Source organism: Zalophus californianus, chromosome 10 (assembly GCF_009762305.2).
Source record: "Zalophus californianus isolate mZalCal1 chromosome 10, mZalCal1.pri.v2, whole genome shotgun sequence".
Taxonomy (NCBI): domain Eukaryota; kingdom Metazoa; phylum Chordata; class Mammalia; order Carnivora; family Otariidae; genus Zalophus; species Zalophus californianus.
The window spans coordinates 18828988-18855647 of record NC_045604.1 but is presented as its reverse complement, the minus strand read 5'-3'; the positions used below and the strand labels follow the sequence as shown (position 1 = coordinate 18855647).

General features: G+C 35.5%; 1 protein-coding gene across 3 annotated transcripts in view; it reads left to right on the top strand.

Moving 5' to 3' along the window:
- The window catches only part of BRINP3 (BMP/retinoic acid inducible neural specific 3), a 400507-nt gene extending 377609 nt beyond the window's left edge, over positions 1-22898 (top strand). For all 3 annotated transcript variants that reach the window (XM_027613990.2, XM_027613991.2, XM_027613989.2), the window contains exon 8: positions 21426-22898. In XM_027613990.2, coding sequence (XP_027469791.1) covers positions 21426-22542 — 1117 coding nt within the window. In that variant the 3' untranslated portion in view covers positions 22543-22898. The remainder of the gene's footprint in view (positions 1-21425) is intronic.
- The last annotated feature ends 3762 nt before the right edge of the window (positions 22899-26660 follow it).

The following is a 26660-nucleotide window of genomic DNA, read 5'->3' as shown; positions in this document are numbered from 1 at the left end:
GTTGGTGGGAATGCAAGCTGGTGCAACCCCTCTGGAAAACAGTATGGAGATTCCTCAAACAGTTGAAATTAGAGCTACCGTTCGATCCAGCAATTGCACTACTGGGTATTTACCACAAAGATACAAATGTAGGGACCCGAAGGGGTACGTGTACCCCAATGTTTATAGCAGCAATGTCCACCATAGCCAAACTGTGGAAAGAGCCAAGATGCCCATCGACAGATGAATGGATAAAGAAGATGTGGTATATATACACAATGGAATATTATGCAGCCATCAAAAGGAATGAGATCTTGCCATTTGCAACGACGTGGATGGAACTGGAGGGTGTTATGCTGAGTGAAATAAGTCAATCAGAGAAAGACATGTATCACATGACCTCACTGATATGAGGAATTCTTAATCTCAGGAAAGAAACTGAGTGTTACTGGAGTGGTTGGGGGTGTGAGGGATGGGGTGGCTGGGTGATAGATATTGGGGAGGGTATGTGCTATGGTGAGCGCTGTGAATTGTGCAAGACTGTTGAATCACAGATCTGTACTTCGGAAACAAATAACGCAACATATTTTAAGAAAAAAGAAAAAGAAGAAGATAACAGGAGAGGAAGAAAAGGGGAGTATGTCAGAGGGGGAGACGAACCATGAGAGATGATGGACTCTGAAAAACAAACTGAGGGTTCTAGAGGGGAGGGGGGTAGGGGGATGGGTTAGCCTGGTGATGGGTATTGAGGAGGGCACGTTCTGCATGGAGCACTGGGTGTTATGAACAAACAATGAATCATGGAACACTGCACCAAAAACTAATGATGTAATATATGGTGATTAACATAACAATAAAAAATTAAAAAAAAAAATACTATTTCAACAAAATATAAAAGTTCAGATTTTAACTCTTACGGTTAACGTAGAAATATGGCTTTTGTCACAGATAATCAAACCAGAAAGGACATGAGATAACATTTTGGAAGATGCTTTGAATTGATGAATATTCCAGAAACAAAAAATCTCAGCTCAGTAAGTGATTCATGGATGAACAAATAAATGAATAATTTAGGTTTCTTCTATTTCTCTATTAAAAAATGTTCCTCTTGCCTGGGTGGCTCAGTCGTTGACCATCTGCCTTCAGCTCAGGTCATGATCCCTGGGTCCTGGGATCGAGCCCTGCATGGGGCTCCCTGCTCCATGGGGAGCCTGTTTCTCCCTCTCCCACTCCCCCTGCTTGTGTTCCCTCTCTCGCTGTCTCTCTTTCTCTGTCAAATAAATAAATAAAAATCTTTAAAAAAAAAAAATGTTCCTCTCCAACTCCTCTTGCATACATTCTTACCTCTTTCATGTATCAGTGAATCTCTTAGAATTGACTGAGGTTTTAATTACCTGAAGGAAATGCCATTACCTTTTATTGTGCCTTTAAAAAGAGGCTAGTTTTATGGAAATGCAGTATTAAGTAGTGCATAAGAGTATCATATTGTCTGTTTCAATCCCAGTTCAGCCATTTCAGTGTTCATGTTGAAAATTACTTCACTCTTCACTGTAATTCACTTTCCTCATCTACAAAATGGAGAAGATATCAGTAGCAATCTTAGGTTCCTGTTGAGTCTGAATGAGTTCATAAACGTAAGGTGTTTAGAAAAGTATCTGGACCATAGTAGGTAGTGCATATTAGCCACTATGGTAAAATTAAATCCTTATAAAAATACTTACCTCTTTCAAAATTAAAATATAAATACTAGCTAATAAATCAATATCTTTGTTTATACCCAAAGTAATAATTCTAAGGCTAAAATTGAAGGAAAACTTAACAGTAGTTTGAAGTTAAGCTGGGAATATAACCAAGTACTTTCTATTATAATAAGGCAGCCTTGGTACTATAGTTTCCTAATTACTTTATTTGAATTACTAGTCTTTTTCTCTTTCTTTCTTTCTTTCTTTCTTTCTTTCTTTCTTTCTTTCTTTCTTTCTTTCTTTCTTTCTTTCTTTCTTTCTTTCTTTCTTTTTTCTTTCTTTCTTTCTTTCTTTCTTTTTCTTTCTTCATTCTTGATGCAAGGGAATATATTTTATAATGAATTGTAAGCAATAAAGCAATTTTAGGGGGGAAAGGTTCCTGATTTATGATGGTTCAACTTAGGATTTTTTGACTTTATGATGGTACAAAAGCAATAAGTATTCAGTCAAAATTGTCCTTCAAATTTTGAATTTTTATCTTTTCCCAGGCTAGTTGTATGAGGTATGGTACTCTCTCAGGATGCTGGGCAGCTCCCAGTCAGCCACGTGATCATGAGGGTCAACAACCAATACACTTATAAACATTTTGTACCCATACAACCATTCTGTTTTTCACTATCAGTATACCATTAAAAAAAAGTACTAGATATTATTTAACACCTTATTATAAAATAGGCTTTGTGTTAGATGATTTTGCCCATCTGTAGGTTAATGTAATTGTTCTGAGCATGCTTAAATTAGGCTAAGCTAAGCTATGATGTTCAGGACCTCAGGTATGTTAAATGCTTTTTTGACTTATGATATTTTCAACTTACCAGAGGTTTATCAGGACATAACTCCATCATAAGTGGGGGAAGATCTGTGCTTGTACTCATCTATATACTTCTAAGGTTGTGTTAGGTGGTAGGAAGATCTTTGCTCAAATCCCTAATCTCCCACTTACTCATTATCTATATGACCTTAGGAAAGTTAATCCATCTCTTGGTCTCAGTAATCTGCTCTGTAAAAAAATAGTGTTAATAACATTTACCTCATAGTAGTGAGAATTATATAAATATGTTAGGTAAAGTGCCTAAATTAGCTGCTTAATAAAGTTATACATCTTTTCTTCTCTCTTAGATCCCATGTGAAAGCCCTTTGTGAAGATTTAACCATTTCTCAACCTAATTCCAGTTGTATTTTTTACCATATAACATTTTATTTCTTATTTGCACACGAAGAAATAGTTCAGGGTCAGAGAGAATGGCATGGTATTTGGTTTAATCACACCGTACAGGCTGTTTCTTAACGAAATTTTTTTAGATTATCCCAGAGTTTGGTTTGAAATCTGAGTTGTTTATACCGTCTGAGTTTGTGTGTGTGTGTGTTTGTGTGTGTGTGTTTATGATTTGAGGGAAGAATATTAAACATGAAAATAGTAAATATTCGGAATCACTTATGAGATTTCTTTGTACTCTGTGCCCTAAAACACAATGTACTTGAGTCTAATCATACATTTGATGACAACTTCTAATCTACAGGTAACTAATTAGGGATAGAAGAGCGAGTTTAACGGCACCATTAAATGATACTGAGGAATCAATTATTCAAATCCAAGAGTGGGATATTTTACAAAACTGATCTCATTTCCTTAAAATGTCAATGGCTGGTTGGGGGGACACCTGGGTGGCTCACATGGTTAAGCGTCTGCCTTTGGCTCAGGTCATGATCCCAGGGTCCTGGGATCGAGTCCCGCATCGGGCTCCCTGCTCCTTGGGAGCCTGCTTCTCCCTCTGCCTCTCTCTCTCTCTCTCATGGATAGGTAAATAAAATCTTTAAAAAAATAAAAGTCAATGGCATGGGGAGAAAAAAAGAAAGCAAGACTGAAAAGACTTAAGGGACATAACTGCCTAATGAAATGAATAGAATCTCTTTGAATTCTGATTTTTAATAACTGAAAATATATATTTTTAGAATTTCAGAGAAACTTTAATATGGCTTGGGTACTAGTCACTGTCAATAAATCATGGTTAATTTTTGTTATGTGATAATGGCAATTCTAATTATGTAAGTTAATGTTCTTCTAACATTTTAATTTTTGAGATGCATATAGAATTGCATGCAGAATATTTAAGATTGAAATGACATGAGGTCTGAAATTTGCTTTAAAACCTTCCAAACTATCCCAACCTTCCCCCTCCCAGAAAAGGGGAGGAGGTGGATGAAACATGTGAAACAAAATACAAAATGTTGGTAGTGGTTGAGGCTGGCTAATGAATTCCTGGAACTCGGGTGGAATTTCTACTGGTAGCATGTGTTTGAAAATTTCATACTAAAATATTGTTTAAAATTAATAAAAATAATTGATTGTAGTCTCCTTACGATTAGCTATTATGTCTTTTCAGGCTTTAAGCAATTATTTATAGAGTAGGAAGCTTAAAAATAGTTATTAAATTGCATGTATTATTATGTGCACATTTTAGTTTATACTAACACAAGATTTTTATAGAAATTTGTTAAACAAAAATGTTTCAAGGTTGATACTACAATTTTAAAATCTTTTTGAAAGGTTTTTGAAAAACAAGATGTTTCTTCTTAATTTACCCTGAATAACAATGAAACAGTTAGCTCTAACATAGAATTGGATTACAAAGGGATTAAGACCCTTTATTCCATATTTTGCAAAGGCATTATATTGAGAAGGTCAAGTATATCTTGCATAGAGTAGGCACTTAAATACCCAAAGTAGTGGCAATTGTTCCCTTTTAACCAACCCTAACTTGATTTAAAGAGGTAATAATCTTGGGGCACCTGGGTGGCTCAGTCTTTAAGCGTCTGCCTTCGGCTCAGGTCATGGTCCCAGGGTCCTGGGATTGAGCCCTGCACCGAGCCCCGCATTGGACTCCTTGCTTAGCGGGAAGCCTGCTCCTCCCTCTCCCTCTCCCCCTGCTTGTGTTCCCTCTCTCACTGTCTCTCTCTCTGTTAAAAAAAAAAATAAGTAAAATCTTAAAAAAAAGAGAGAGGTAATAATCTTTTTAAATTGGAGAATAACTGAGGATTATGGTGTCCCTATACCCAAAGCACTGCTTTTTTTACAATCATACAGAAAAATAGGACTCTGTCCTTGTGTACAGAAATTTCAAGAAACACAAGACTCTCAAATTCATTGAGCAAAAGAACATGAAAGTATCATGAGTATTTCATATGCAAATAGCTAAGTATGACTTCCGCTCATCCTTTCAATTCTCTTCAGGTAACTGCTCCATGAATAAAAACTCAAATTTATCTCATTCAATTTTGAATCAGAAAATCTATTAAGAAAGGAAAGGAAAATACGTTCTTTTGAACTTGGGTTTAGTCCCTTTAGGATGTTATGTTTACACCAACTGCTGACATTGCAAGAACATTTGACGACACTTACCCCAGGGTGGATATCCAGTTATATGGTAGTCACGCTATTTTGAATTTAATTTGTCAAACAAATAACAGAAAGGACAGCAGGTGTTTTTGTCTAACCCCATTGGTTATGATTAGAGATATTATAAAACTATGAAAATTAATGTTGACATACCACTTTGAAAGCTAATTTTCTCGTGTATGTGACATGCCATAGCATATCTGAAATGTGTGTATTCCCACTTGCCAGAATGAGGTTCTAAAAGCAGATGTTGTCTATTTCAATCAATTTTCAGTTATTAATGGTAGCTTTTAACTACATTTGTGAGAGGCAGATACTTCCAATTAGTATTTTTCAGGAACAACGTGATGTTTATTCTGAGGAGAAAGTTATGGCTGCTAAAATCCATTTTAATGTAGCCTCATGTAGATAAAAATTACCAAGTATAAGCATTACTGTACACAGCTTTAGGGAACAACACCATTTTTCCTTTGATTTTACACTACAGAGGAAGAAATGAATGTTGCTTAATCTTGGTGGAATGAAACGAAAAGAATAGAAATAGAGTGAATGATGCACCAAAAATCTCCTCCAGTGGTTGTCAGCTTTTTGAGGCAATATAGTTGCTTTGTTTCTCAAAGGATTCCTCAGAGAAGCATGTACATTTACGTCAAATCTCATTTCGCTGTTAATGTGTAAGGAAGCCAAATAGAAAGCTGCAATAGAACGTGTTCAGAAAGTCAGTTTCATCTACCATGTTTTATGTGTATCAGAGCCATTAAGCAAAATATTCTTAAATATTAAAACTACAATAAAAAATTATCTGTCACCTTTGCTTTTCTACAACTGTAGGTAACTGTGACATTCAGGGCTTCTCTCTTGGTCTAAACGTCTTCATGTCTGTGTCCAGAAAGCACTGAGCTTAGGAGGTTATTAAGTCATCCTAACTTATTGTTGATTTAATTGTTCAATCTTGATTTCTATTGCTGATATATAAAAACATAGAAGTTTCTTTTCCATGTTCTTCCTTTCTTTAAGAAAGTGTGGAAAATAATAAACTCAGATACCAATGATAGAACAAGAGATGTTGTAACGTGGATGGAAGTAATATTCATTTACTTTTCAGGGAAAAGGCAGATGGATGCTATCTAGAGCATGTGATAAGAAGCTGAGATCTAGAAATATTTGTCAAGTTATAGGTGAGAAATATTTTAAAGATTGACCCTTCTTGGGGTGCCTGGGTGGCTCAGTTGGTTAAGCGGCTGCCTTCTGCTCAGGTCATGATCCCGGGGTCCTGGGATCGAGCCCTGCGTCGGGCTCCCTGCTCTGCGGGAAGCCTGCTTCTCCCTCTCCCACTCCCCCTGCTTGTGTTCCATCTCTCTCTGTAAAATAAATAAAGTCTTAAAAAAAAAAAGAATTTCAGAACTTAATATTCATGGGCACAGTTGGTGCCCCACTCTACCTGTCTGTTCTCTAGATAAAAATAATTAGAATCGAAGGCACTTAGAGGTGAGCAAGAGTGGAAGAATTTGACACAATAGTTTGTAATACTTTTAGGAAGAAAACATACTATGGGATTTTCTTTTCATATGAGAAACTATGCCCTGAATACGGAAATGAAAGTTGTAGGTTTGATTTAATCCTGGGTTTTTTTCTTGGGGAAGGTAGTGCTTCAGCACAATCTCCCCAAAACAACTCTGACATTAATATATGGTGACATGCTTCTTTCAGTTTATAGGAATAGGAAGAGGTTGTACTTGAGATCATTTACAGGAGTGATATATGTGGGAATAAACTGAAGTGAGAAATAAAACATTTCTTCTAAGAGTCCAAATACCGTTAGAAAGACACTAAAATGAGACTTTCGATTCACTGGAAGAGGAAAAGCATACATTGGATTAAAAAAAATCAGTATGTATTTATTGGTTTACTGACTTTGTTTCCCAATCTAAAGCTGCAAATGGATTCTCTGAACTTTTCATTGCAAAAACAAAAGGCATTCTGAAATATATATATAGAATATTGCCTTATGTGGTAGCACAGTTAACAAAATCATAATATACTAATACTTAGAAATACTCAATGATTTCAATAATTTCAGTTAATGACCCATTATTTTTTGAAATTCTACTAAATCCTCACGAACCAGGAAAACAAAATTCATTCTCAACATTAATTTGACTTTGTTTCAAAAATAACTGCACTGTAGGGATATGGCTAACTGAGGCTAAAAACACATACTTATTTTTTTAAAAGTCCTATTTTCTTTCACCTACCTCCACCTCCAGGTTTTATTTCAAACAAGCATTGAAAATCTTCCAGGTGTATTCAAAAATGCCTGAAGAATCCACATTCTTTCCCAAGTTGTTAATACTTTTGTTGATTGTCAAGTGTTTTTCCTCTTTGTTAAAATCACTTGTCCATTAAGCCAATAGATGCAATTTTCTGTTTCAGATTGTCAGTCTTTAGATATTTTAATTCCAAGAAAGTTCCGAAAATTTGGCTTGCTTGGCTTTTATTTTAGAGTTGCAAAAGACAAGTTAATTTTTGTAGAATTTCCTTCTGAAACCTCATTACTGTTAGTATGCAAATTACTTCAACTTGCTCCACCCTGAGATATCCCTCAATCTCCAAGCACTGTGGGTTTCTTCTCCCACCCCAACCCCACACCCACCACAAGATCAAAGAACTGTTTAGTTTCAAAATTTGACTGCTTCTCAGAAACTTTTATCTTGTTGCTAGTAATCAATATTCTGCTACAAGTAACAGAAAACTTGATGAATGGAACCCCAAAAACAAAGATTTTTCTTTTTCAACTAACAGGAGTTCTGTAGAAAGTAACTATTGGCAACGGCTCTGCAACTTGTTGTAGATGTTGCAGTTGTTGATGGTTCTTTTTTTTTTAATAAAGATTTTTTTTAATTTTTATTTATTTAACAGAGAGAGAGACAGCGAGAGACGGAACACAAGCAGGGGGAGTGGGAGAGGGAGAAGCAGCCTCCCCACGGAGCAGGGAGCCCAATGAGGGGCTCAATCCCAGGATCCTGGGATCAGAGGCTTAATGACTGAGCCACTCAGGCACACCTGTTGATGGTTCTTAAGGACAGAACCAGTTTGCCTGCTTTTGTTTGGTGTTTGTTTGCTTGTTTGCTTGCTTGCCTTTCCCTCAACTTTTCTTACATGTTTGTTGGCTTGAAACCATGGAATGATTCTTGTTGCTTCAGAAATCAGAACCATTTTCAGGATAAGTAGCAGGAAGAGTGTAGCAAGATTGGCTATTGACTTCTTTCAGGATAAAGATGCTATGCCAGACTATTCCGCATCAGAGGTCTGTTTGTATCGGAACTGTGCTTACTGCTAACTTCAAGGAAAAGGGAGCAAGTAGTTTTCTTTTGTTTTGTTTTGTTTTTTTGGCACATTGTGTTGAACAAAATCAAGCTTCTGTTTGTACGAATAAGGGGCCTGTGGATATTGGATAGGCAATTAACAACAAATGAAACCCTCATTCTTAATTCACAAATCTCACTTACCTCTTCAGCTTGCCTTTGCCTCTGACACAACCAGATACCATAACAGATGATATATATATTAGGATGACTTCATAAGTAAAAATAGAATGAGAAGAAATCTTACATAAACTACTGTGTTTAGACAAGGATGTGATTATCATAAAGTTCAAACTAATCCCCTTCCCTAGGTGAAATATTCAATGAAAACAGTTCATGATTATTTTCCAACAGCTTTATCCTATGCTAGAATAAGGAAACATGACTAAAAATGTTTACATAATAATAATTTAACTTCCAGAATCAAAGGCAAGTTGGTTTTAGCCCTGTATCCACTTAGGTGTTGGTGTTCTTCTTTCATGCAAGGTACATGTGATGTAAAAATTCATTATTGTTCTAAACAGAAACTGAGGTAGACCTACTCTTTCTTCAGTTAGATGGATAGAATGTCTCTCAGACACACTGATGCAAGTTATTTCAGAATCTCCTTTGTACCACATGATTCTTTTTCACTGTCCTATGACTTTAACATAATCTATAAAATATGGGATTTTAGATTATTAAACATCATGATGATATTAAGATGTCAGTATGAATTATATTTTCATCTCACTTTGTGCTGGTTAATCCAGAAACAGTATAGTAGTTTACATTTTGTCCAAAGCTTATCTGGGCTGTCAAAACATTTCAGACAATTGTCACCTGAGGAGGTAGACTGAAATCATAATATCTAGAAAAATATCCTTTCTCATCATTTTTTCATATATGCCTTTATTGGGCCAGTAACACCATAGATAATATAGTGGAGTGATGAAGAGCATGGACACTGGCTCATTTTTATAGACACTGTGCTGTCACTTAACAGGCACCTTGTGGAAAATGATAGTACTCACTTCATAGAATTGTTGCAAAGGCTAAATGTATATTTATATACATAAGATGTTTAAATAGTCCCCAGCACACAGTAAGTGCGACCTCTAATACATACATTCTATGGATCTGGTGAACTATCTCTAGAATGGCTTTTGTTAACTCTTGGTTTGCAAATGACATATGATTTTATAAGGTCAAACTATTTGTATTAGAATAGGTAATTATTATACATCTCATATATAAACACATAAAAGGAATTATCTGATTTTTTTTACATCACGGTTTTAACAGTTATTTGCATATAATGTCTTTTTTACCTTTCAAAGGATTGATTATTAAAAGATAATAAATGACAATGGTAACAAAGAAAAAGAAAACAGATAATTTAAAATTAATTTGTAAGCAGAGAAATGATAATACCTAATTTTTGAATAATTTCAAAATGGATTTACTGTTCAAAAATTAAATTAAGGCTAAACCTTCAACGCTAAAGAATAAACTTGTGGATGTTCCCCCCCAACAGAACAGATTAAGCTCTTGAAATGATACAAGTTTCTCTCCATCTTTCTGCCAATTGATAAGAAGCTCCTCTTTGTATTGTTGTGGTTTACACTGCAAGTGAGAGAACAATACATTTTGAATACCCATTGGATTTGTGTCACTGCTGATATCATCCAGAGCGACTCATTTTTTTCCTTATCAAATGATATTTTGGTTAATGGAACGTCTTGTGCACTGAGGAAAGAGATGTTCTACATAATGTAAGCCTGCTTGAGAACCCATGGATTAAAGTGATTGCTCTACTATTTGTTTTCTGAATAGATGTGGAATGGTCATTTAAGATAATCCATCATTTTCTGTAGTCTCATTTGGAAAATAATGAGGCCAAAGAAGGCTAGACATACGGAATTGTTTCTGTTTTCTAAACAGTCATTTGGTTCACTTTTAGTTTCCACAGACTTAAATGTAATATTAAGTTGGTAGAAAAATTAGGAGATAATACCGGTCTTAGTTTGGGCCGCAGTCACGAAAATACCATGGACTTGGTGACTTGAATAACAAATGTGTATTTTTCACAGTTCTGGAGGCTGGAGCACCAAGATCAAGGCACAGGAAGATTTGGTGTCTAGTGAGAGGTCACTTCCTGCTTTATAGATAGCCATCTTCTTACTTTGTGGGAACAGGGTGAGACAGCTCTCTAGGGTCCCTTTTCTGAGGGCACTAATTCCACTGATGATGGCTCCATCCTTATTACCTAATTACTTCCCAAAGTCCCTAACTCCTAATACTATCACATTGAGAAATAGGATTTCAACATACAAAATAAGCGTCGGGCTCTGCCCTGGGCATGGAGCCTGCTTAATATTCTCTCTCTCCATGTCTCTTTGCCTCTCCACCCACACACTCTCTCTCTCGCTATAAATAATAAAAATAATAAAATTAGCAGTCTGAAAATAATCCTGTGCAATATCACATTTATAATCTGCAGTAAATTCAATGAAACCTTTGCAATTTTGTAGTTAGAGTACAGCACTGGTGTTCACACTTAGAGAATAACTATCATTCTTACACTATCCACAGTTGAGTAATTTGAAAAGCATAAATAATATACATAATACTGATATCTTATAACTGTAGTGCTTTCAGATTTTCACATTTTCTTGTGTGGGACATAAAAACAAGATTTGTCCAGTTTCTTGTCATTTATTATCCAGATAATCAGGGTTAAGTTCTTGCCAAGTGGAAGCAGGGAGTTGAAAATATGTGTAAAAGTAGTATTATGATTCTAGGCCATGGCATCCAACATAGAGAAGGGTGAAAATAATGAATAAGGGTGAAAACAATCACAAATAAAAAATACCACGTCCTCATGTGCAGGTTTAGTTAGTTAGTTAGTTAGTTAGTTAGTTAGTTAGTTAGTTAGTTAGTTAGTGGTTGTGAGCTCATGGTCAAAATAATTTTATTTATATTGATTCTTCAAGTCCTTTGCAGAATGTACATTCCTCTAGAAAACATATATGTTTAATTTTGCCACCTTACAACAATTTTGGAGCACTTTAAAATAATTATTTTCATTCCTGTTTTTGAATTTATAGATTATGTATTTTCCCCTCTACTAACAATGAGGTCAGGGCAGACACTCATTTTGCTCTCGGCCTTTGCTAGATGTTGGTTGCTTTTGTTGCTGTTTTGTTTTAAGCTGACTCTCTTTAAAAGCATAGTGTCTGTCTTTCCAAATATAGTGGGTCTCCAATTCAACTTCTTGCCATCCAGTGTACCAGACTTTGTCTCTGATACCCAAGATGACCACCCCATCCTTGAGATCAGGCATACATATGTCTTTCTCCATATTGTTCTTTTACTTCAGTTTCAGCTTATGAAGTTTACAGCATCTTTCTTTCCATATCATAATGCATTAAAAATAGTTATTGCCAGAATTTTTTGGCATTTTGCATTGAGGAATTTTAAGCATATTCCCTCTGACATTTTTCCCCAGACATAAGTCCATAATTCAATTTTGACTTAGCAGTTTTGTTTGGAAGGTCCAGGAAGGCATTTTGTTGGTCTCTAGGAATTCCAGTGAAATTACAGTCATTTTCTTTCTTCTGAAGAGCTCATACTCCAATTAAGAAAACTAACATGTAGGAAATTACAGATATTATCATGAATAGTATACTTTAGTTGAAATAATTAGACAAGAATCTACTAAACCACAATGTATGGTTATACATGGCCTAATTACAAATACAGTAATGGAGATAACTTATAGACTCATTCAAGGAATTTAGTTGTTTTATTGTCAAAAACAGACTGTATAGAGTAGAAATAATTCAATTTTCATTTTGAACAGGTTAAGCAGAGGAGAAAGACATTTAATTCTATAACAAGCAAATTCAATGTAGTTGAAATTGAGCATCCCATATTTAGGGAGAGGAACAGGGACAGCCTAAATGGAGAATATAGTTTATTAAGCATTGACAGCTAGGTGCTGTCAGTTTGTGAATGGCTTCCAAAGCTAGGCAAAAGGCATCTTATATATTAAAAATATAGAGGTGTCATGAATTAGAAATGGATCAATTTTAAAGTTAGCTTGCTAGTACACAAATGTAACAAAATGTCAAAAAGAGCAGGTGCAGAGCTTCTAGAAACCAAGTTCTTGCCCTACTTGAGACACAAAGGGATAAGTTGATATTCACCATTGTAGACAGCAATGATGATTGTATTAAGAAAGAAGAAAATGGTAAGTTTGGAGACATTCTATTTGGAGGGATGTTTCTAAGTCAAAGGTGGGTATATCATAGACAGTTCATGCCGTAATTTTGTTCATAGGTATATGAATAGATGGACATCAGATTTGGGCAAATTATATTTTGTTTATTTAATTTAAAAATAGGCTTTAAATGTAAATAGTATTGGTTATTATATATTTTTTTAAGATTTTATTTATTTGACAGAGAGAGAAAGAGATAGCGAGAGCAGGAACACAAGCAGGGGGAGTGGGAGAGGGAGAAGCAGGCTTCCTGCTGAGCTGGGAGCCCAATGCAGGGCTCAATCCCAGGACCCTGGGATCGTGACCTGAGCTGAAGGCAGACGCTTAACGACTGAGCCACCCAGGCAGCCCTGGTTATTAGTTTTAGAAAAATATTAAAATTAATTAAATTATTTAAATGATAGAGTTAACATTTTATTGATCTTCTGTAAGTTGATAAGAAATTGCTCATGAAACATACTTTTAAAAAGCAGATATTATGAAAATAAGACAATTTTCTAAAATGTTAATCACCTACTAGAAATCAAGAAAGCTATATGAAATACTAAGAACAACAACAAAAACAATGAAGGACATTTCTAATTTAGTCTTAAATTTGCTTTTCCAGCTTCTTCTCTTGTTCACTAATTTATTCACTTATATAAAATTTATATTAAATTTGAAGTACTAGGATCAGAGATGAATACATCTGTGAAAGATGAAATGGAATGGTCTCTTTATAAATATTTTATTTTAAATTCCTAAATTATATTATTTAGGTTTTCAAATTTGGATCCATAATGCACACATTTTAAGACCAATAAAGGTTTAGAAGGTTGTAATGGGGGAATTTAAGTATAAATATTGTACATTGATTTAGTATTTAGTATATGATTGTGATAGTAAATTAGTGAAGTAAACAAATACATATTTTTCTTCATAGAATGTATAATGTAATGAGATACAGATGATTTGGTAATAATTACTTGGTGTAATGAATGTTATGGTGGATGAAAACCAGGATGTTATGAATGTGCTTAGGAGACATCAGATTTACCTGTCTTTGCAAAATAATTGCATTTGTGTCAATATTCATCAATTACACTAACCACTTACTAGCTGAACTTGCACATAATAAATACTTTTTAAGCTCTGTTAACTTAATATCCAATATGACTTAGTGGGCAAGATATTTCAATTTTTAGTAATCTTTGGAAGAAAATGAAACGTGGACTCTAATTAGGAAAATGCTGGTGTTCTTTTGATAATATCTTCTCTTCACTTCGAGTAATGTAATTGCGTTCATTTTTGTGTGCCTCACATTTCACAGCCTGAATGTTGACTTGTCTCTTTTCATATCTTATGTCACAAGTAGAAGAAAAACATATCTTTTGATATTTTTGAACTATAGTATCAGATGCAGCATCTTTGGGGACAAAAATGTTTCAGTAGCTCTCTAAGAAGTAAGCAGATTTGTCTGTGTATGTCACTCAATCAAATGTGTTACAAATTAGTTGGACTGAAACATTTTGTTTGTTGTTGCCCTACTTATTAATTTTTGCTTTGGTTGATTGTGCTTTTGATGTCATATCCAAAATATCACTGGGAGTAATAAAGACCAGGGATGTGTACTTTGAGTTCTATCACTTACTAGCTGTTGGACTTTGAGCAAGTTCTAGTTATTTAAGCTTTTTAAAAGGCATGCCCTTACTTATAAATTGGGGTAACAAGCATCCTTACTCAGGCAGTAGGGAGAATTGAGAGGAATAAATAAATAATGCCTATTAAAGAACTATGCTCATGATAAAACCTCAATGACTGTTACTACCAGGTAATAATTTCTTTAAAATTTAACCTACATCTTCAACTGCTTCACTCGCATTGTCTTTCTGCAAACCAAAATTATTAGTAGATACTTGAATTAAAATGTGTATATATATGTGTCTATAAGTCTATAGATGTGTATCTATATACACATGTGGTATATAGACACTTCCTTGGGAGACCCATGGCTGAGGGACCTTTGACAATGACATTCTTTCTCTTGGAGTGTAAAACTGTTTCTAAGAGTGAAACTATTATATGTTGGGGGTGTCACCATGAGCCCCAGGCCACATTGTCAAGGCTGAGATGGTCAGAGCATCAGAAATGGAAGAGGGTGGGTGACAGAATATTTGGTATTATCTGTCTGTGGCTGAGCTAATAATCAGCTTATGATTGTTTAAATAGCTGTGGGTGCTTAATCCCAAATTCATATTTAGTTTAAAGTATTAGAGTCGGAGAAACACAAATCTATGAAGGCTGAAATGAAATGCTCTACTCAAAAGAGTGATATTTAACTTCAAAAAGATACTGAAATTATATTGTTTAGGTTTTAAAATTTGGATCCACATTGCACAGATTTGGAGAGCAATAAAAGATTAGAAGGTTGAAATAAGGGACCTTTGAAATAAGATTATTAGTGCTCAGAGAGGATTTAACCATGAGAGGAGGTAATTGTTTTTGTATCAACATATGTTCTAATACCTCAGTGCAAACCGTTGCACATCAGAATATATGTCCTGAATTTGAGCAACATTGCCTTTACACACGTTTTAGATTTTCAAAATTATCACAAAGAGGCCACACACATACTTTTAAATATAGTCTTGACCGTGTTATCAATAACTGTTTATTTTGATAAATATAAAATGCAGAAATACAGTGTAATATTATGCATGCAATGCATGAGTTGTAGATAAAATAAAAATTTTCAATTTTCTGGAGGAAAAAGCATTTGTATTAAAGAAACTACATACAATGATATTTCTTTAAAAGATAACAGTATTAACACAATAATAAAAATAAGCATTTACATTTATTTCCCATTTATTCTGTGCCTAGGCACTCTTTTAAGTGCTTTTCCTGAAATTGTGCTTTAATTTTCACAACAGCCTATACTTTATTCCCAATTTATATATGAGGTGAATGAAACAAGATTCAAAGTTGATAGTTTGGCTCCCCAAAAGTGATTGAAGCCAATAGAGTATACTGTCACTCAAAAACTAAACTTTATGTCATAATTAAAAGTTATTTTTATCAAATTAAAAGTTATTTTATCTTTGATGCTGTCCAGCTAATAGCAATACATGGACATTTTCCTAAAGTCATTTATTAAGTACTTTTTCTCATGATCTCATGGAACGACACTTTCAACCACATTTAAAAAAATAATATTTAAATTTGCTTCTCTGAGTTTGTCTTCATTGTACTACTTAACAGATATGTAACAGAGGAATTCATTAAAACTATGAACCTCAGTATTTTTAAAAGTTTAAAATGAGGTTAACCTTTGGAAACTACTGTGAAGAATTTTCAATAATGAATACAAAGTAGCTGGCCCATGACATGAGAGGTAGTCACTAAGTAATTAATATTACTGTAACAACGTAGAATTCATTTATTAAGCAGGTTTTAGTGTTTGCTTTGTTCTTTAATGTATGCACATGGCCAATTTTCCGGTGTAGAGTTTGCAAACTGTAGCGTATATAGTGGCGACAGAGCCCCACATGTTAATTCAAAGCCATCTGATGCTGACGCTTCTCCACAGAAATTGTAACTTTTCTCTACCTTCTCTGAACATATTTTTTTTGAAACAATATTTCTTTTTTTTATTATGTTATGTTAATCACCATACATTACATCATTAGTTTTTGATGTAGTGTTCCATGATTCACTGTTTGCGTATAACACCCAGTGCTCCATGCAGAATGTGCCCTCTTTAATACCCATCACCAGGCTAACCCATCCCCCATCCCCTCCCCTCTAGAACCCTCAGTTTGTTTCTCAGAGTCCATGGTCTCTCATGGTTCGTCTCCCCCTCCGATCCCCCCCTTCATTTTTCCCTTCCTGCTGTCTTTTTTTTTTTTTTTTAAAACATACAATGTATTATTTGTTTCAGAGGTACAGGTCTACGATTCAATAGTCTTGCACAATTCACAGTGCTCACCATAGCACATATTCTTACATGCTGATGGCTAAATGGTATTTAAAGTGCCCCTAGTCGCTATTTGGGTTGTTAATTTTCTTACATAGGAACCTTGCAGCCCAGCTGTACATAACATCCTCTGGGATTGCATACTCCTGGGCCCTATGCCTAGAAATTCTTATAGTATCTCTGGAGAGAGGCCCAGGAATCTGTTTCACCAACCACACTTAACATCATTCAAAACTATAAGAATAAGCCCATATCTTAGTTGATATTCTTAGTAACAGAAAAGTTTGAGAGACAAGCATTTCATTCACGCTGTTTCATTATGAGCAGCCACCACATGTGAGACGGGGACGATGGGAGTTATATGTTACACCACTCCACCCTAACAAAAGATTGGCAAGTGGAGTCACAAAGGAACACAAAAAAGTTCAGAAAGCTATCTGTATTCCCCAGGGTCATGCAGAACCAAACTTTTAGTGTTTCTTCGAGCTCTGCTTAATGTTAAGGACGCTAAGTGACCCGTCCCAGGTCATTGGGTAGAGTCCAGCCCAGAAATCAGTTATTCTATCTTTTAGTCTAGGGCATTTCTGATGCTCATGTGACATGTATCCTGTGGAGAAGAACAGATCTTCAACACATGGAGAATATTATAGATTGAACCAAGACAACTGGTTAAACAACTGTGTAAAGTCCCCAAATTAGTATGCCACGTGATTCCTCAAATAGCAACATGCTATAGGCTTTTAGCTTAAATTTTAACCTAAATTTTAAAATTTTAACTTAACTCTGGAAGGCATTTTTCTCTTCTTAATACTGTCCCGTAAAAGCCTTTGTAGAAATTATTTCCAAAATGCAAACTCGGTTCCTGATAGATAATGGAGTTCCTGCCCTTCCTGAAATGCTCCATGTCATAGTAACTGTCACAGGCCAAAGGCCTTTTTAATTCTTTCTTCTATTTCTGTCTTCTGTTCTCCCATAATCCATAGTTCTTCACTCTAATTTCTGTCTCTCCTTCCCTCCTTATTCCTCTCTCCCTCTTTTATTACTTCCTTTATTTAGTAAATATTAATTAAAGTGCAATTAAGTAGATGGCACAAACCACGCCACATGTTTGATGAAAAGCGCCAAAAGACCTGCTTGCCCGGAGTCCATCTATTGACATTGCATCCTCTAGCCTTAGCCCGAGGAGACACCAAATAATTAATATGAATAAAAGCTATAGATGAGAATAAAAGAAGTGTGGTACTACTTCCTTTATATATTTAAATATAAAAGGAAGCAGAGTGTTTAAAAAAATGCTCAATACAGGCTACTTTTGATTTTTATTTATTTTACCTTAATTAAATGAATTTATAAAGTTACTTAACAATCAAGCTTATTTAAAATAAGTTTAAATGCTTTAGAATAAAGAAAAAAGCAGTTAAATTTTACTTTGTTGGGAAAAATAAAACTACGTGATTATTTGGGTAAATGAAAAATCCAAAGGGGCTCCCTTCTCTGTTTTGACTCCTGCTTTAGCCAAGACTTTACAAGGAGTAAAGCAAACTGATTATTGCATCAAATTTTCCTTTAAAAATCTATTCCCTACTTGTGAAATACAGTAAAAGAGTCAAAAGGTAGGTAGTAGGGGAGAAAGGAGAAGAAGCCTAAAAGAAGAAAATCCACACGCTAGCTCTTCCGTCCCAGGGTACGGAAGCTTTGACAGTATGCCAAGTTATCAATATTCATACATGACAAGCTGAAACCCACGAAGCCGAAACACATTCCTTCAGTAATGCATCTGCGGGGACGTGAAAAGGATTGGAAGAGATTGAAAGCTAAAAAAGCCATTGCTTTTCTAAAGTATCCAAATGCTAGTTTCTACAGCGCCCTAGTTTTGTGATCTCTGTCTTTAACCTTAGGTATATTTATTTCATTTTTTGTTTGTCCTTATGATTTGGAAACATGATTAGAGCTTACAATGAAAGATGAATTGGCTCAGGGAATTTCTGCTTTGGTTTCAGGGAAGAAAATATAATTTTCAATGCAGATAGGATATATATTTTATATTTTTTTATATTAGAAAGACACAAATAGAGTTATAGAAGAGAGAGAGAGAGAGAAAAGGGGGAAGAAGAGAGAAGAGAACATAGAAAAGAAAGGAAGGAAGGACAGGAAGGAAGGGAGGCAGGGAGGGAGGGAGGGAAAAGAGAGAGAAAGAAGCCAAGATGGAGAGACATTAATAGCCCCTGAAAGAGAAAACTGATGGAATAAATACATCACTAGCTGCAGATTAAAAATCAGTAATAATTTCAATATATCTAAACTCAATACAGAAAGAATCAAGCTATTTCATACACCACAGAAGGAAGCTTTTTGCACATTTTTTCTGCGGGGAGTAAACAACCAGAGCTAGAGGAACTCATACGTAGATGTATGGCTCACAAAGTGCCAAAGAGCCTCACACCGTCGCTATTTCACCACCCTTGGGTATACTCCTGGGAGAGTTCTTCTGAGAACTTATTTTTAGAGAATTTAGAAGAAGTTAGAAATGAATTTAATAGGTTCGAGTTTCCGGTCAATGTTTTTCAGTGTGAGAAATAATTAAGAGGAAGACGTTTTATGCTTTGGTTGTTTTTTTTTTTTCTTTTCTTCTGGGTCTATAGCAAAAAAGTTACATTTAGGGAAGGTGGAAAAGAAAAGCTTTTTATATATTTAATTGCACAAAAGTCAAAGTGTATGTTGTGTAATTCTACTTCCTGCAACCCGAGAGAGCTGGGTCTTTACAACTGTATTAAATGTTCTTTTTAGGGCTTTAAATTTCACTCAAAGTTATACTTATTAAGAAAATGTCTTTTAATTCATATATGCATTTGATTCAAGATTCATTAAACATTAAAGGGCTATGATCTCCTGGTAGTCTACTTGGCACTGGATATACAGCACTAAGCAGGCATACGTCCTTCTGGCAAGCTGGGAATTATATTTAATAGGATAAGTGGAGTATGAACAAGTAGGTACAGAATAATACAAAATTTTAAGTGAAAAAAGGTACCATGAAAAAAATAAGTAAGTTCCATGAGAGGGAAGAAAGGAGTTTTTGGATTTATTTGGGAAAACAAGGAAGAACTCACTTAAAAAAAAAAATGTGTTGCATTGCAAAGGGAGGATGGGCAGGGAATGGAAATGAATATGTAATTTAAATAGCTCAAATATTGTTATGGATAGTGAATGCATTGTTTTTATTGGTTATTTGGACAGATTAGTGCCTGTGTTTTACCAGTATTCTGCATGGACAAAGTCTTTGAAACTGCAGCAGTGTGTAAGCGTAAAGGATGGAGTGTAATAGATATATTTCGCAGAAAATCTCATAGGTACTAAATAGTGAACACCAGAAAGGCATAAGAATATCAAAAATTGAAACACTGTGCAATATTCTAACCACATGCATGCAGTCTGAGCCTATTTCTCCCAAGAACTCAGTATGGAAGGTACTACTATTCCCATTTTTCACACAAGAAAATGGCACGTTATAGACACCCTTCAACTCTTCCTTGATCATAAGCTACAATAAAAACAAAGAATTATCTGGTTACAGGGCCACACAATTTTCCTTCGTTATTTTACTGAGATTTTTAAACACACCAAAAGAGTTTGAATAATGTGGGGGAAACACGAAAAGTAAATTCTTACATTTGCATCATGATTAGCCTGATTTCTGGGTATAAATAAGGAAAAATGTTAATGATTCAAATCAAACACATTAAACTGACACACTTAACCCTTATTAAAACAACTTGTAGTTGGTTTTAACAAGATATTTTCAACAATTTTCTTGAGCAGCCTTTAAGAATAAAGTCAAACATGTCTTACTAATATTTTCCTTCTCAGTGGGTACTTGTTCTGTCAATATTGATAAAACCCGAGGATTTAAATACACTGATTGACATTTTAGAGTTGTTTATTTTTCTTTCATTTTTATTTTACTTCCTATTTGGCTTCCTGCAACATTAGTGCTTTATGAAGCTAAGAGCAAATGAATAAGGAGTCACCATTTATATGCTCTAATTCTACTCGAGACATTTTATGATAATATCACTTTTATTTCCTGTTGCTGGTTAGCATTTCAAAACAATAACTGACCCAATTATGTTCACCATAAGCTTCGGAGTACCCTAATGAAATGACAAGCAATCTTTTCAGAAGGTATTCCATGCAGTATTTCAGTTCAAATCAAATATATCCCCATCTACCCTTGTGCAATGAAGAATGAAAAAAGTTATCTAATATAATACATATATATAGCATATTTAAATATTATATTAAAATGTATCTATTTTCAGGGCGCCTGGGTGGCTCAGTTGGTTATCTCTAGAAGTTGCAAAAGTGCTGAGTCCTGGGATCCTGAGCCTTCGGCTCAGGTCATGCATGATCCTGGAGTCCTGGGATCGAGTCCCGCATCAGGCTCCCTGCTCAGCAGGGAGTCTGCTTCTCCCTCTGACCCTCTTCCCTCTTGTGCTCTCTATCTCTCATTCTCTCTCAAATAAATAAATAAAATCTTTAAAAAAAATAAAATAAAATGTATCTATTTTCAATTATAAACTGCCTGGATCTTTTATCTCAGTTAAATAACTGGAGTTAACCTAAGAAATGATGGTGAAGCTTTCAGAGCTAAGGTTAATTTTATTGCAGTACACCAAAAAATGTCTTTGTATTCATATAGATTCGTGTTGTTTTGTGTTTCTAGAACCTCAACCTACTGGCTCACTCGCATCCAGTCTTTTCTCTACTGCAATGAGAATGGCCTCCTGGGCAGCTTTTCGGAAGAGACGCACTCATGCACGTGCCCAAATGACCAAGTAGTCTGCACCGCGTTCCTGCCCTGCACGGTGGGCGACGCCTCCGCCTGTCTGACCTGCGCCCCTGACAACCGCACCCGCTGTGGCACCTGCAACACAGGCTACATGCTGAGCCAGGGGCTCTGCAAGCCTGAGGTCGCCGAGTCCACCGATCACTATATTGGCTTTGAGACTGACCTGCAAGACCTGGAGATGAAATACCTGTTGCAGAAGACTGATAGACGAATAGAAGTCCATGCCATTTTTATCAGCAACGACATGCGCCTCAATAGCTGGTTCGACCCCTCCTGGCGTAAGCGGATGCTCCTCACCTTGAAGAGTAACAAGTACAAGTCAAGTCTGGTCCATATGATCTTGGGTCTCTCTTTACAGATTTGCTTAACTAAAAACAGCACCTTGGAGCCGGTGTTGGCTGTTTACGTCAACCCCTTCGGAGGCAGCCACTCCGAGAGCTGGTTTATGCCTGTGAATGAAAACAGCTTTCCAGACTGGGAGCGGACTAAGCTGGACCTCCCACTGCAGTGTTATAACTGGTCGCTGACTCTGGGCAACAAGTGGAAGACATTTTTTGAGACAGTGCACATCTACCTGAGGAGTCGCATCAAGTCAAATGGCCCCAATGGAAATGAGAGCATTTACTACGAACCTCTGGAATTTATTGACCCTTCCCGGAACCTGGGTTATATGAAAATCAATAACATTCAAGTGTTTGGTTACAGCATGCACTTTGACCCTGAAGCAATTCGGGACTTGATTTTGCAGCTGGACTACCCCTATACTCAGGGATCCCAGGACTCAGCACTTTTGCAACTTCTAGAGATAAGAGACCGTGTAAATAAACTCTCCCCACCTGGTCAGCGTCGTCTAGATCTTTTCTCTTGCTTGCTTCGTCATAGACTCAAGCTGTCTACTAGTGAGGTGGTGAGGATCCAATCTGCTCTGCAGGCATTTAATGCCAAATTGCCAAACACAGTGGATTATGACACGACCAAATTATGTAGTTAACCATAAATGTCAAGCACAACCCAAAATCTTGAAGGAGTTTTTACAGTGCTTTTGTGGAACAGTTTATGTTTGGAAGAGTACATTTAAATTGTCTTTTCAATATCTGTCTTATATCAGTCAATAACATTGGATGGCAATTTACACACATGAACTTGCTGACAATGAATATATTATACTGCAGTTTTGGTTTATGAATGAAATAAATACTGACACCAGTCTAGAAGACATTCTACTTTTTACAATAAATTTCATTTGTAATTTTATATGTTCCGTGGCAATGCTTTTGTGCATTACATCCTCTAGAGGGAACATAAAAAGATACCAATAAAATTTTGTAGCTGAACAGTTATTAAAAAGAAGTGCTGTGGGATTCCTTTTTTCCATGAAATGAGTTTTATTTTGATATAGCTTGTTAGAACCTGGGGAAAATTCACCAAGAGTTTTTCAATGGAAACAGTTGAAGGTCCCCTTCAATAGCCTTTAGAGAAAACTAGGTAGAATATTTAGTATTCAGTTGTATTTTTATGGTCAACAGCACAACGGCAGTGGTACCTTTATGACCTGTGCTTATAAATCATTCCTAGAGACACCATCATTATTAAAATAAACAGATGAACTATTTCCCGACTAAATATGAGAACATTCTGGCGAACATACAGAAAAACCAGTGTGATTATAAGCCCATGACCGAGCAAGTAAACCCTTTATTTCCTTGGCAACTTCCTTTGTCTTGCTTTTCTTTCTAAATTCTAATATGCAATAATCAGCATACTCTGCCCAATCATTTTCATTTCAAGTACTGAAAGCCTAGTTATTCCAGCACTTTACCAAAGTCAGTAAAATAACATTTCTAGAATTCACAAGCTGTAATGTGTTGGTATAAAATACTTAATCCAATAAGTAATTCAGATGTAAATAGATTTTTTTTCTCTCAGAGAAGCTATAACTAAAAGGTATTTTGAAGACCAAACTCACTCAATATGAAACCGATTTTAGTTCAGATTTTTGGCTTGAAATTTGAGTTCCCATGTTACCCATGGTACAATATTAGACATATAATTTGTACTTTTTTACTAGGAATTTAAATTGCACTTCTCTTTAGGTATATGGCTGTATCTGTAAAGTGTGGTTATGATATTTATCACTCAGCTCTTAAATATTTCATAAACATTTCTTGTAATTGAAACAAATGCACTGTTCAGCCCAGCTTTCTTGTTGAGGTCATGGAGTCATTTCTCAGGGCACTGAGAAAGGAACCCATCACATGAATTAAAAGAATAAGGCTGCTGACAAAAACATTACACAGACATTCTAGATTCTTAGGCTGTTTGTTTTTGATTCCAAAGCATTTTAGAACAAGTAGACAGTTCAGACAACAAATATCCAACTTACCACAGGCAAGGCATTGTTTTTCCACCCAGTCTCTGAGTAGCTGATTTTCCTTCTTTTTTTTTTACCCAATTTTTCTGTTCTTGTAGATAATTTGGTGGAAAAATATATACAATTATTAAATGCCATGTTTCTGGTATCATAATAGATATCCTCTTCATTTAATTCTGACAACACTAGGTTATGGATTATTATATCCATTTTCTTGGTGGAAAAAACAAACAAAAAAAGGCTCAGCCTGGTTTGTCAAATTCCCCAAGATCACAAACCAAGAAGTTGAAAGACCTAGATTCCAATACAGACTTCAGACTTTTCTGGAATGAATTTGTCTTCTTTTCACTGTATCACTGAACTTTAAATGAACCATCCTATTTCTGTATTTAATCTCATCATATGTAAAGATTCATGGCAAAACAAGAATCAGTTACAAAATTGAGGTCTACGTCATTATAAAACACATACTTTCACAGTATACTTGAACAATTAAATAAAACCAGAATTTATTATCCAAAATCAATCATCCACAGTATGACCAAACTTACCAAATATAAACAATACCTTTCAAAAGACATTTGCTGTAAAAGTCAAAATTGCCACTAGGACTTTTTCCAGAAGAGTCTCAGAAGCCCAGATGTCCAGAGCCTCTGAGACCTATAAACCACCAAGCAACCTACGTGGTCACCAAAGGACTCTGAACAGCAGTCACTCTCTGGAACTTAAGGAAATTGTCAGAAATGCTACTTTCTTTATGGCTCAGCTGTCTCTGCCCTGGCTGGTTTAGGAGAGAGAAGATTCTGCAGTTACAGGTAAGAAAATATTTAACTAGGCTTTTGTCCTGCGACTTCTTGTGCTTGGTGTGTGTTGGCAGAAAAGTCCCATCAGATTTGATCAAATTATCTTAGTTCCAACTGTCGTGGTAATCACTGTCCATGAATTCTTTATATCTCTGAGTCAATTTTCCCCCTCAAAGTGGGAAAGTGATATGAATGCCTTTCTCTGAATGTTGTGTCTAAGATAACATGAATACACTGTAAGTGAACACACCAAGCAAATTCTAGAGTGGTATAGAGTTAAAAGATAAATAATCAACATACATTTTTATATTTCTGATATATTACCAGCTATTAAATAGTGTCCAGGAAAGCAATAGACGATACAATCTAGTTTAATACAACACATGTTTGCCAACGTATGGAGAAAAATGCAGTCCGTAAACATTCCATTTTCCCTGAAAATAAAAATAGCTTTACTGTCCATATCTTATCTAGAGCAAAAGATCAAGAGGTATATAGGCAAAAGCATATTTTAAAAATCAGGGTATTTGATTTCTTTTTCAGTATTTCTACTTCAGGTCTCTAAATTAGGAATTAATTGAATTTGATAAATTAGATAAAACTTGAAATTCTGAAAATCAGAAATTTATTAAGAATACATTTTCACCAGAAATGCCTCGTACTGCTGTAGCTATTTTGATGACTATCATACTTTGACTTGCCTCCCTATCCCTGGAGTCTCAAATTGATTTTCAGCAGGTTAAATTGATATTCAAATGATCACTGTGAGCATAAAAAAAGAAAAAGAAAGAGAGAGAGAAAGAAAGAAAGAGAGAGAAGAAAGAAAGAGAAAGAAAGAAAGAAAGAAAGAAAGAGAAATAAAAAAAGGAAAAAGAAAGAAAGAAAGAAAAAGAAGAAAGAAAGAGAAAAAAGAAAACAGAAAGAAGAAAGAAAGAAAAGCTAAAGTAGCTTACGGTCTTCTCTAACTGCATTTAAATAATGCAAGAAAATTAATTTTCTCTCTCTCTCTCTCTCTATTTTTTTTTTTTTTTTTTTTTGCTGACTCTTGTCAGGACAGGAGGAACACTCTGGAAGGAGCCAGGACCATGTGCTGCTCTCTAACCATGTATGTCTCTTTTTGTGAATGAGCCTCCTTTTTTGTTACAAAGGATATTAATGACCTCTTCAGTTTGAACAGACCTAAAATTTGTTCATTTGAGGAAAATAAGCCATTTGAAACAATTGAAGAACAAAATAAAACTATGTATATTTACTAAAGTGAAAGGTACAGAATATCAAAATTCAACTAAAAGGGAAGTTAAGAAGTTTTGGAAACCTAGTAGAAAATACAAACAATTTTAAATAATAAACGTCACTTAAGAACTTGAAAAGCTACAGGGTGCCTGGGTGGCTCAGTCGTTAAGCGTCTGCCTTCGGCCCAGGTCATGATCCCAGGGTCCTGGGATAGAGCCCCACATCCTGTTCCGTGCTCAGCGGGGAGTCTGCTTCTCCCTCTGTCCTCTGTCCCTTCCCCCTGCTCGTTATCTCTCTCTCAAAAAAATAAATGAAATCATGGGGCGCCTGGGTGGCTCAGTCGTTGGGCATCTGCCTTCGGCTCAGGTCATGATCCCAGGGTCCTGGGATCAAGCCCCAAATCCGGCTCCGTGCTCAGCAGGGAGCCCTCTTCTCCCTCTCCCTCTGCCTGCCTACTTGTGATCTCTCTGTCAAATAAATAAAACCTTAAAAAAAAGAATTTAAAAAGCTACATATAAGTCTCTCAAATCAATGTGACAATGAAAAAAAAAGAACTTTTAAATATATCAAGCTTAGAGAAACTGTAATAACAATCTCATTCTGATTTGGTGCCTAGATCATTTAATTAGAATAATAATCCTGGAACAAAATTGCATTTCCCCTTTGGTCATAAGTATGGTATTTATCATTTGAAACTACAAA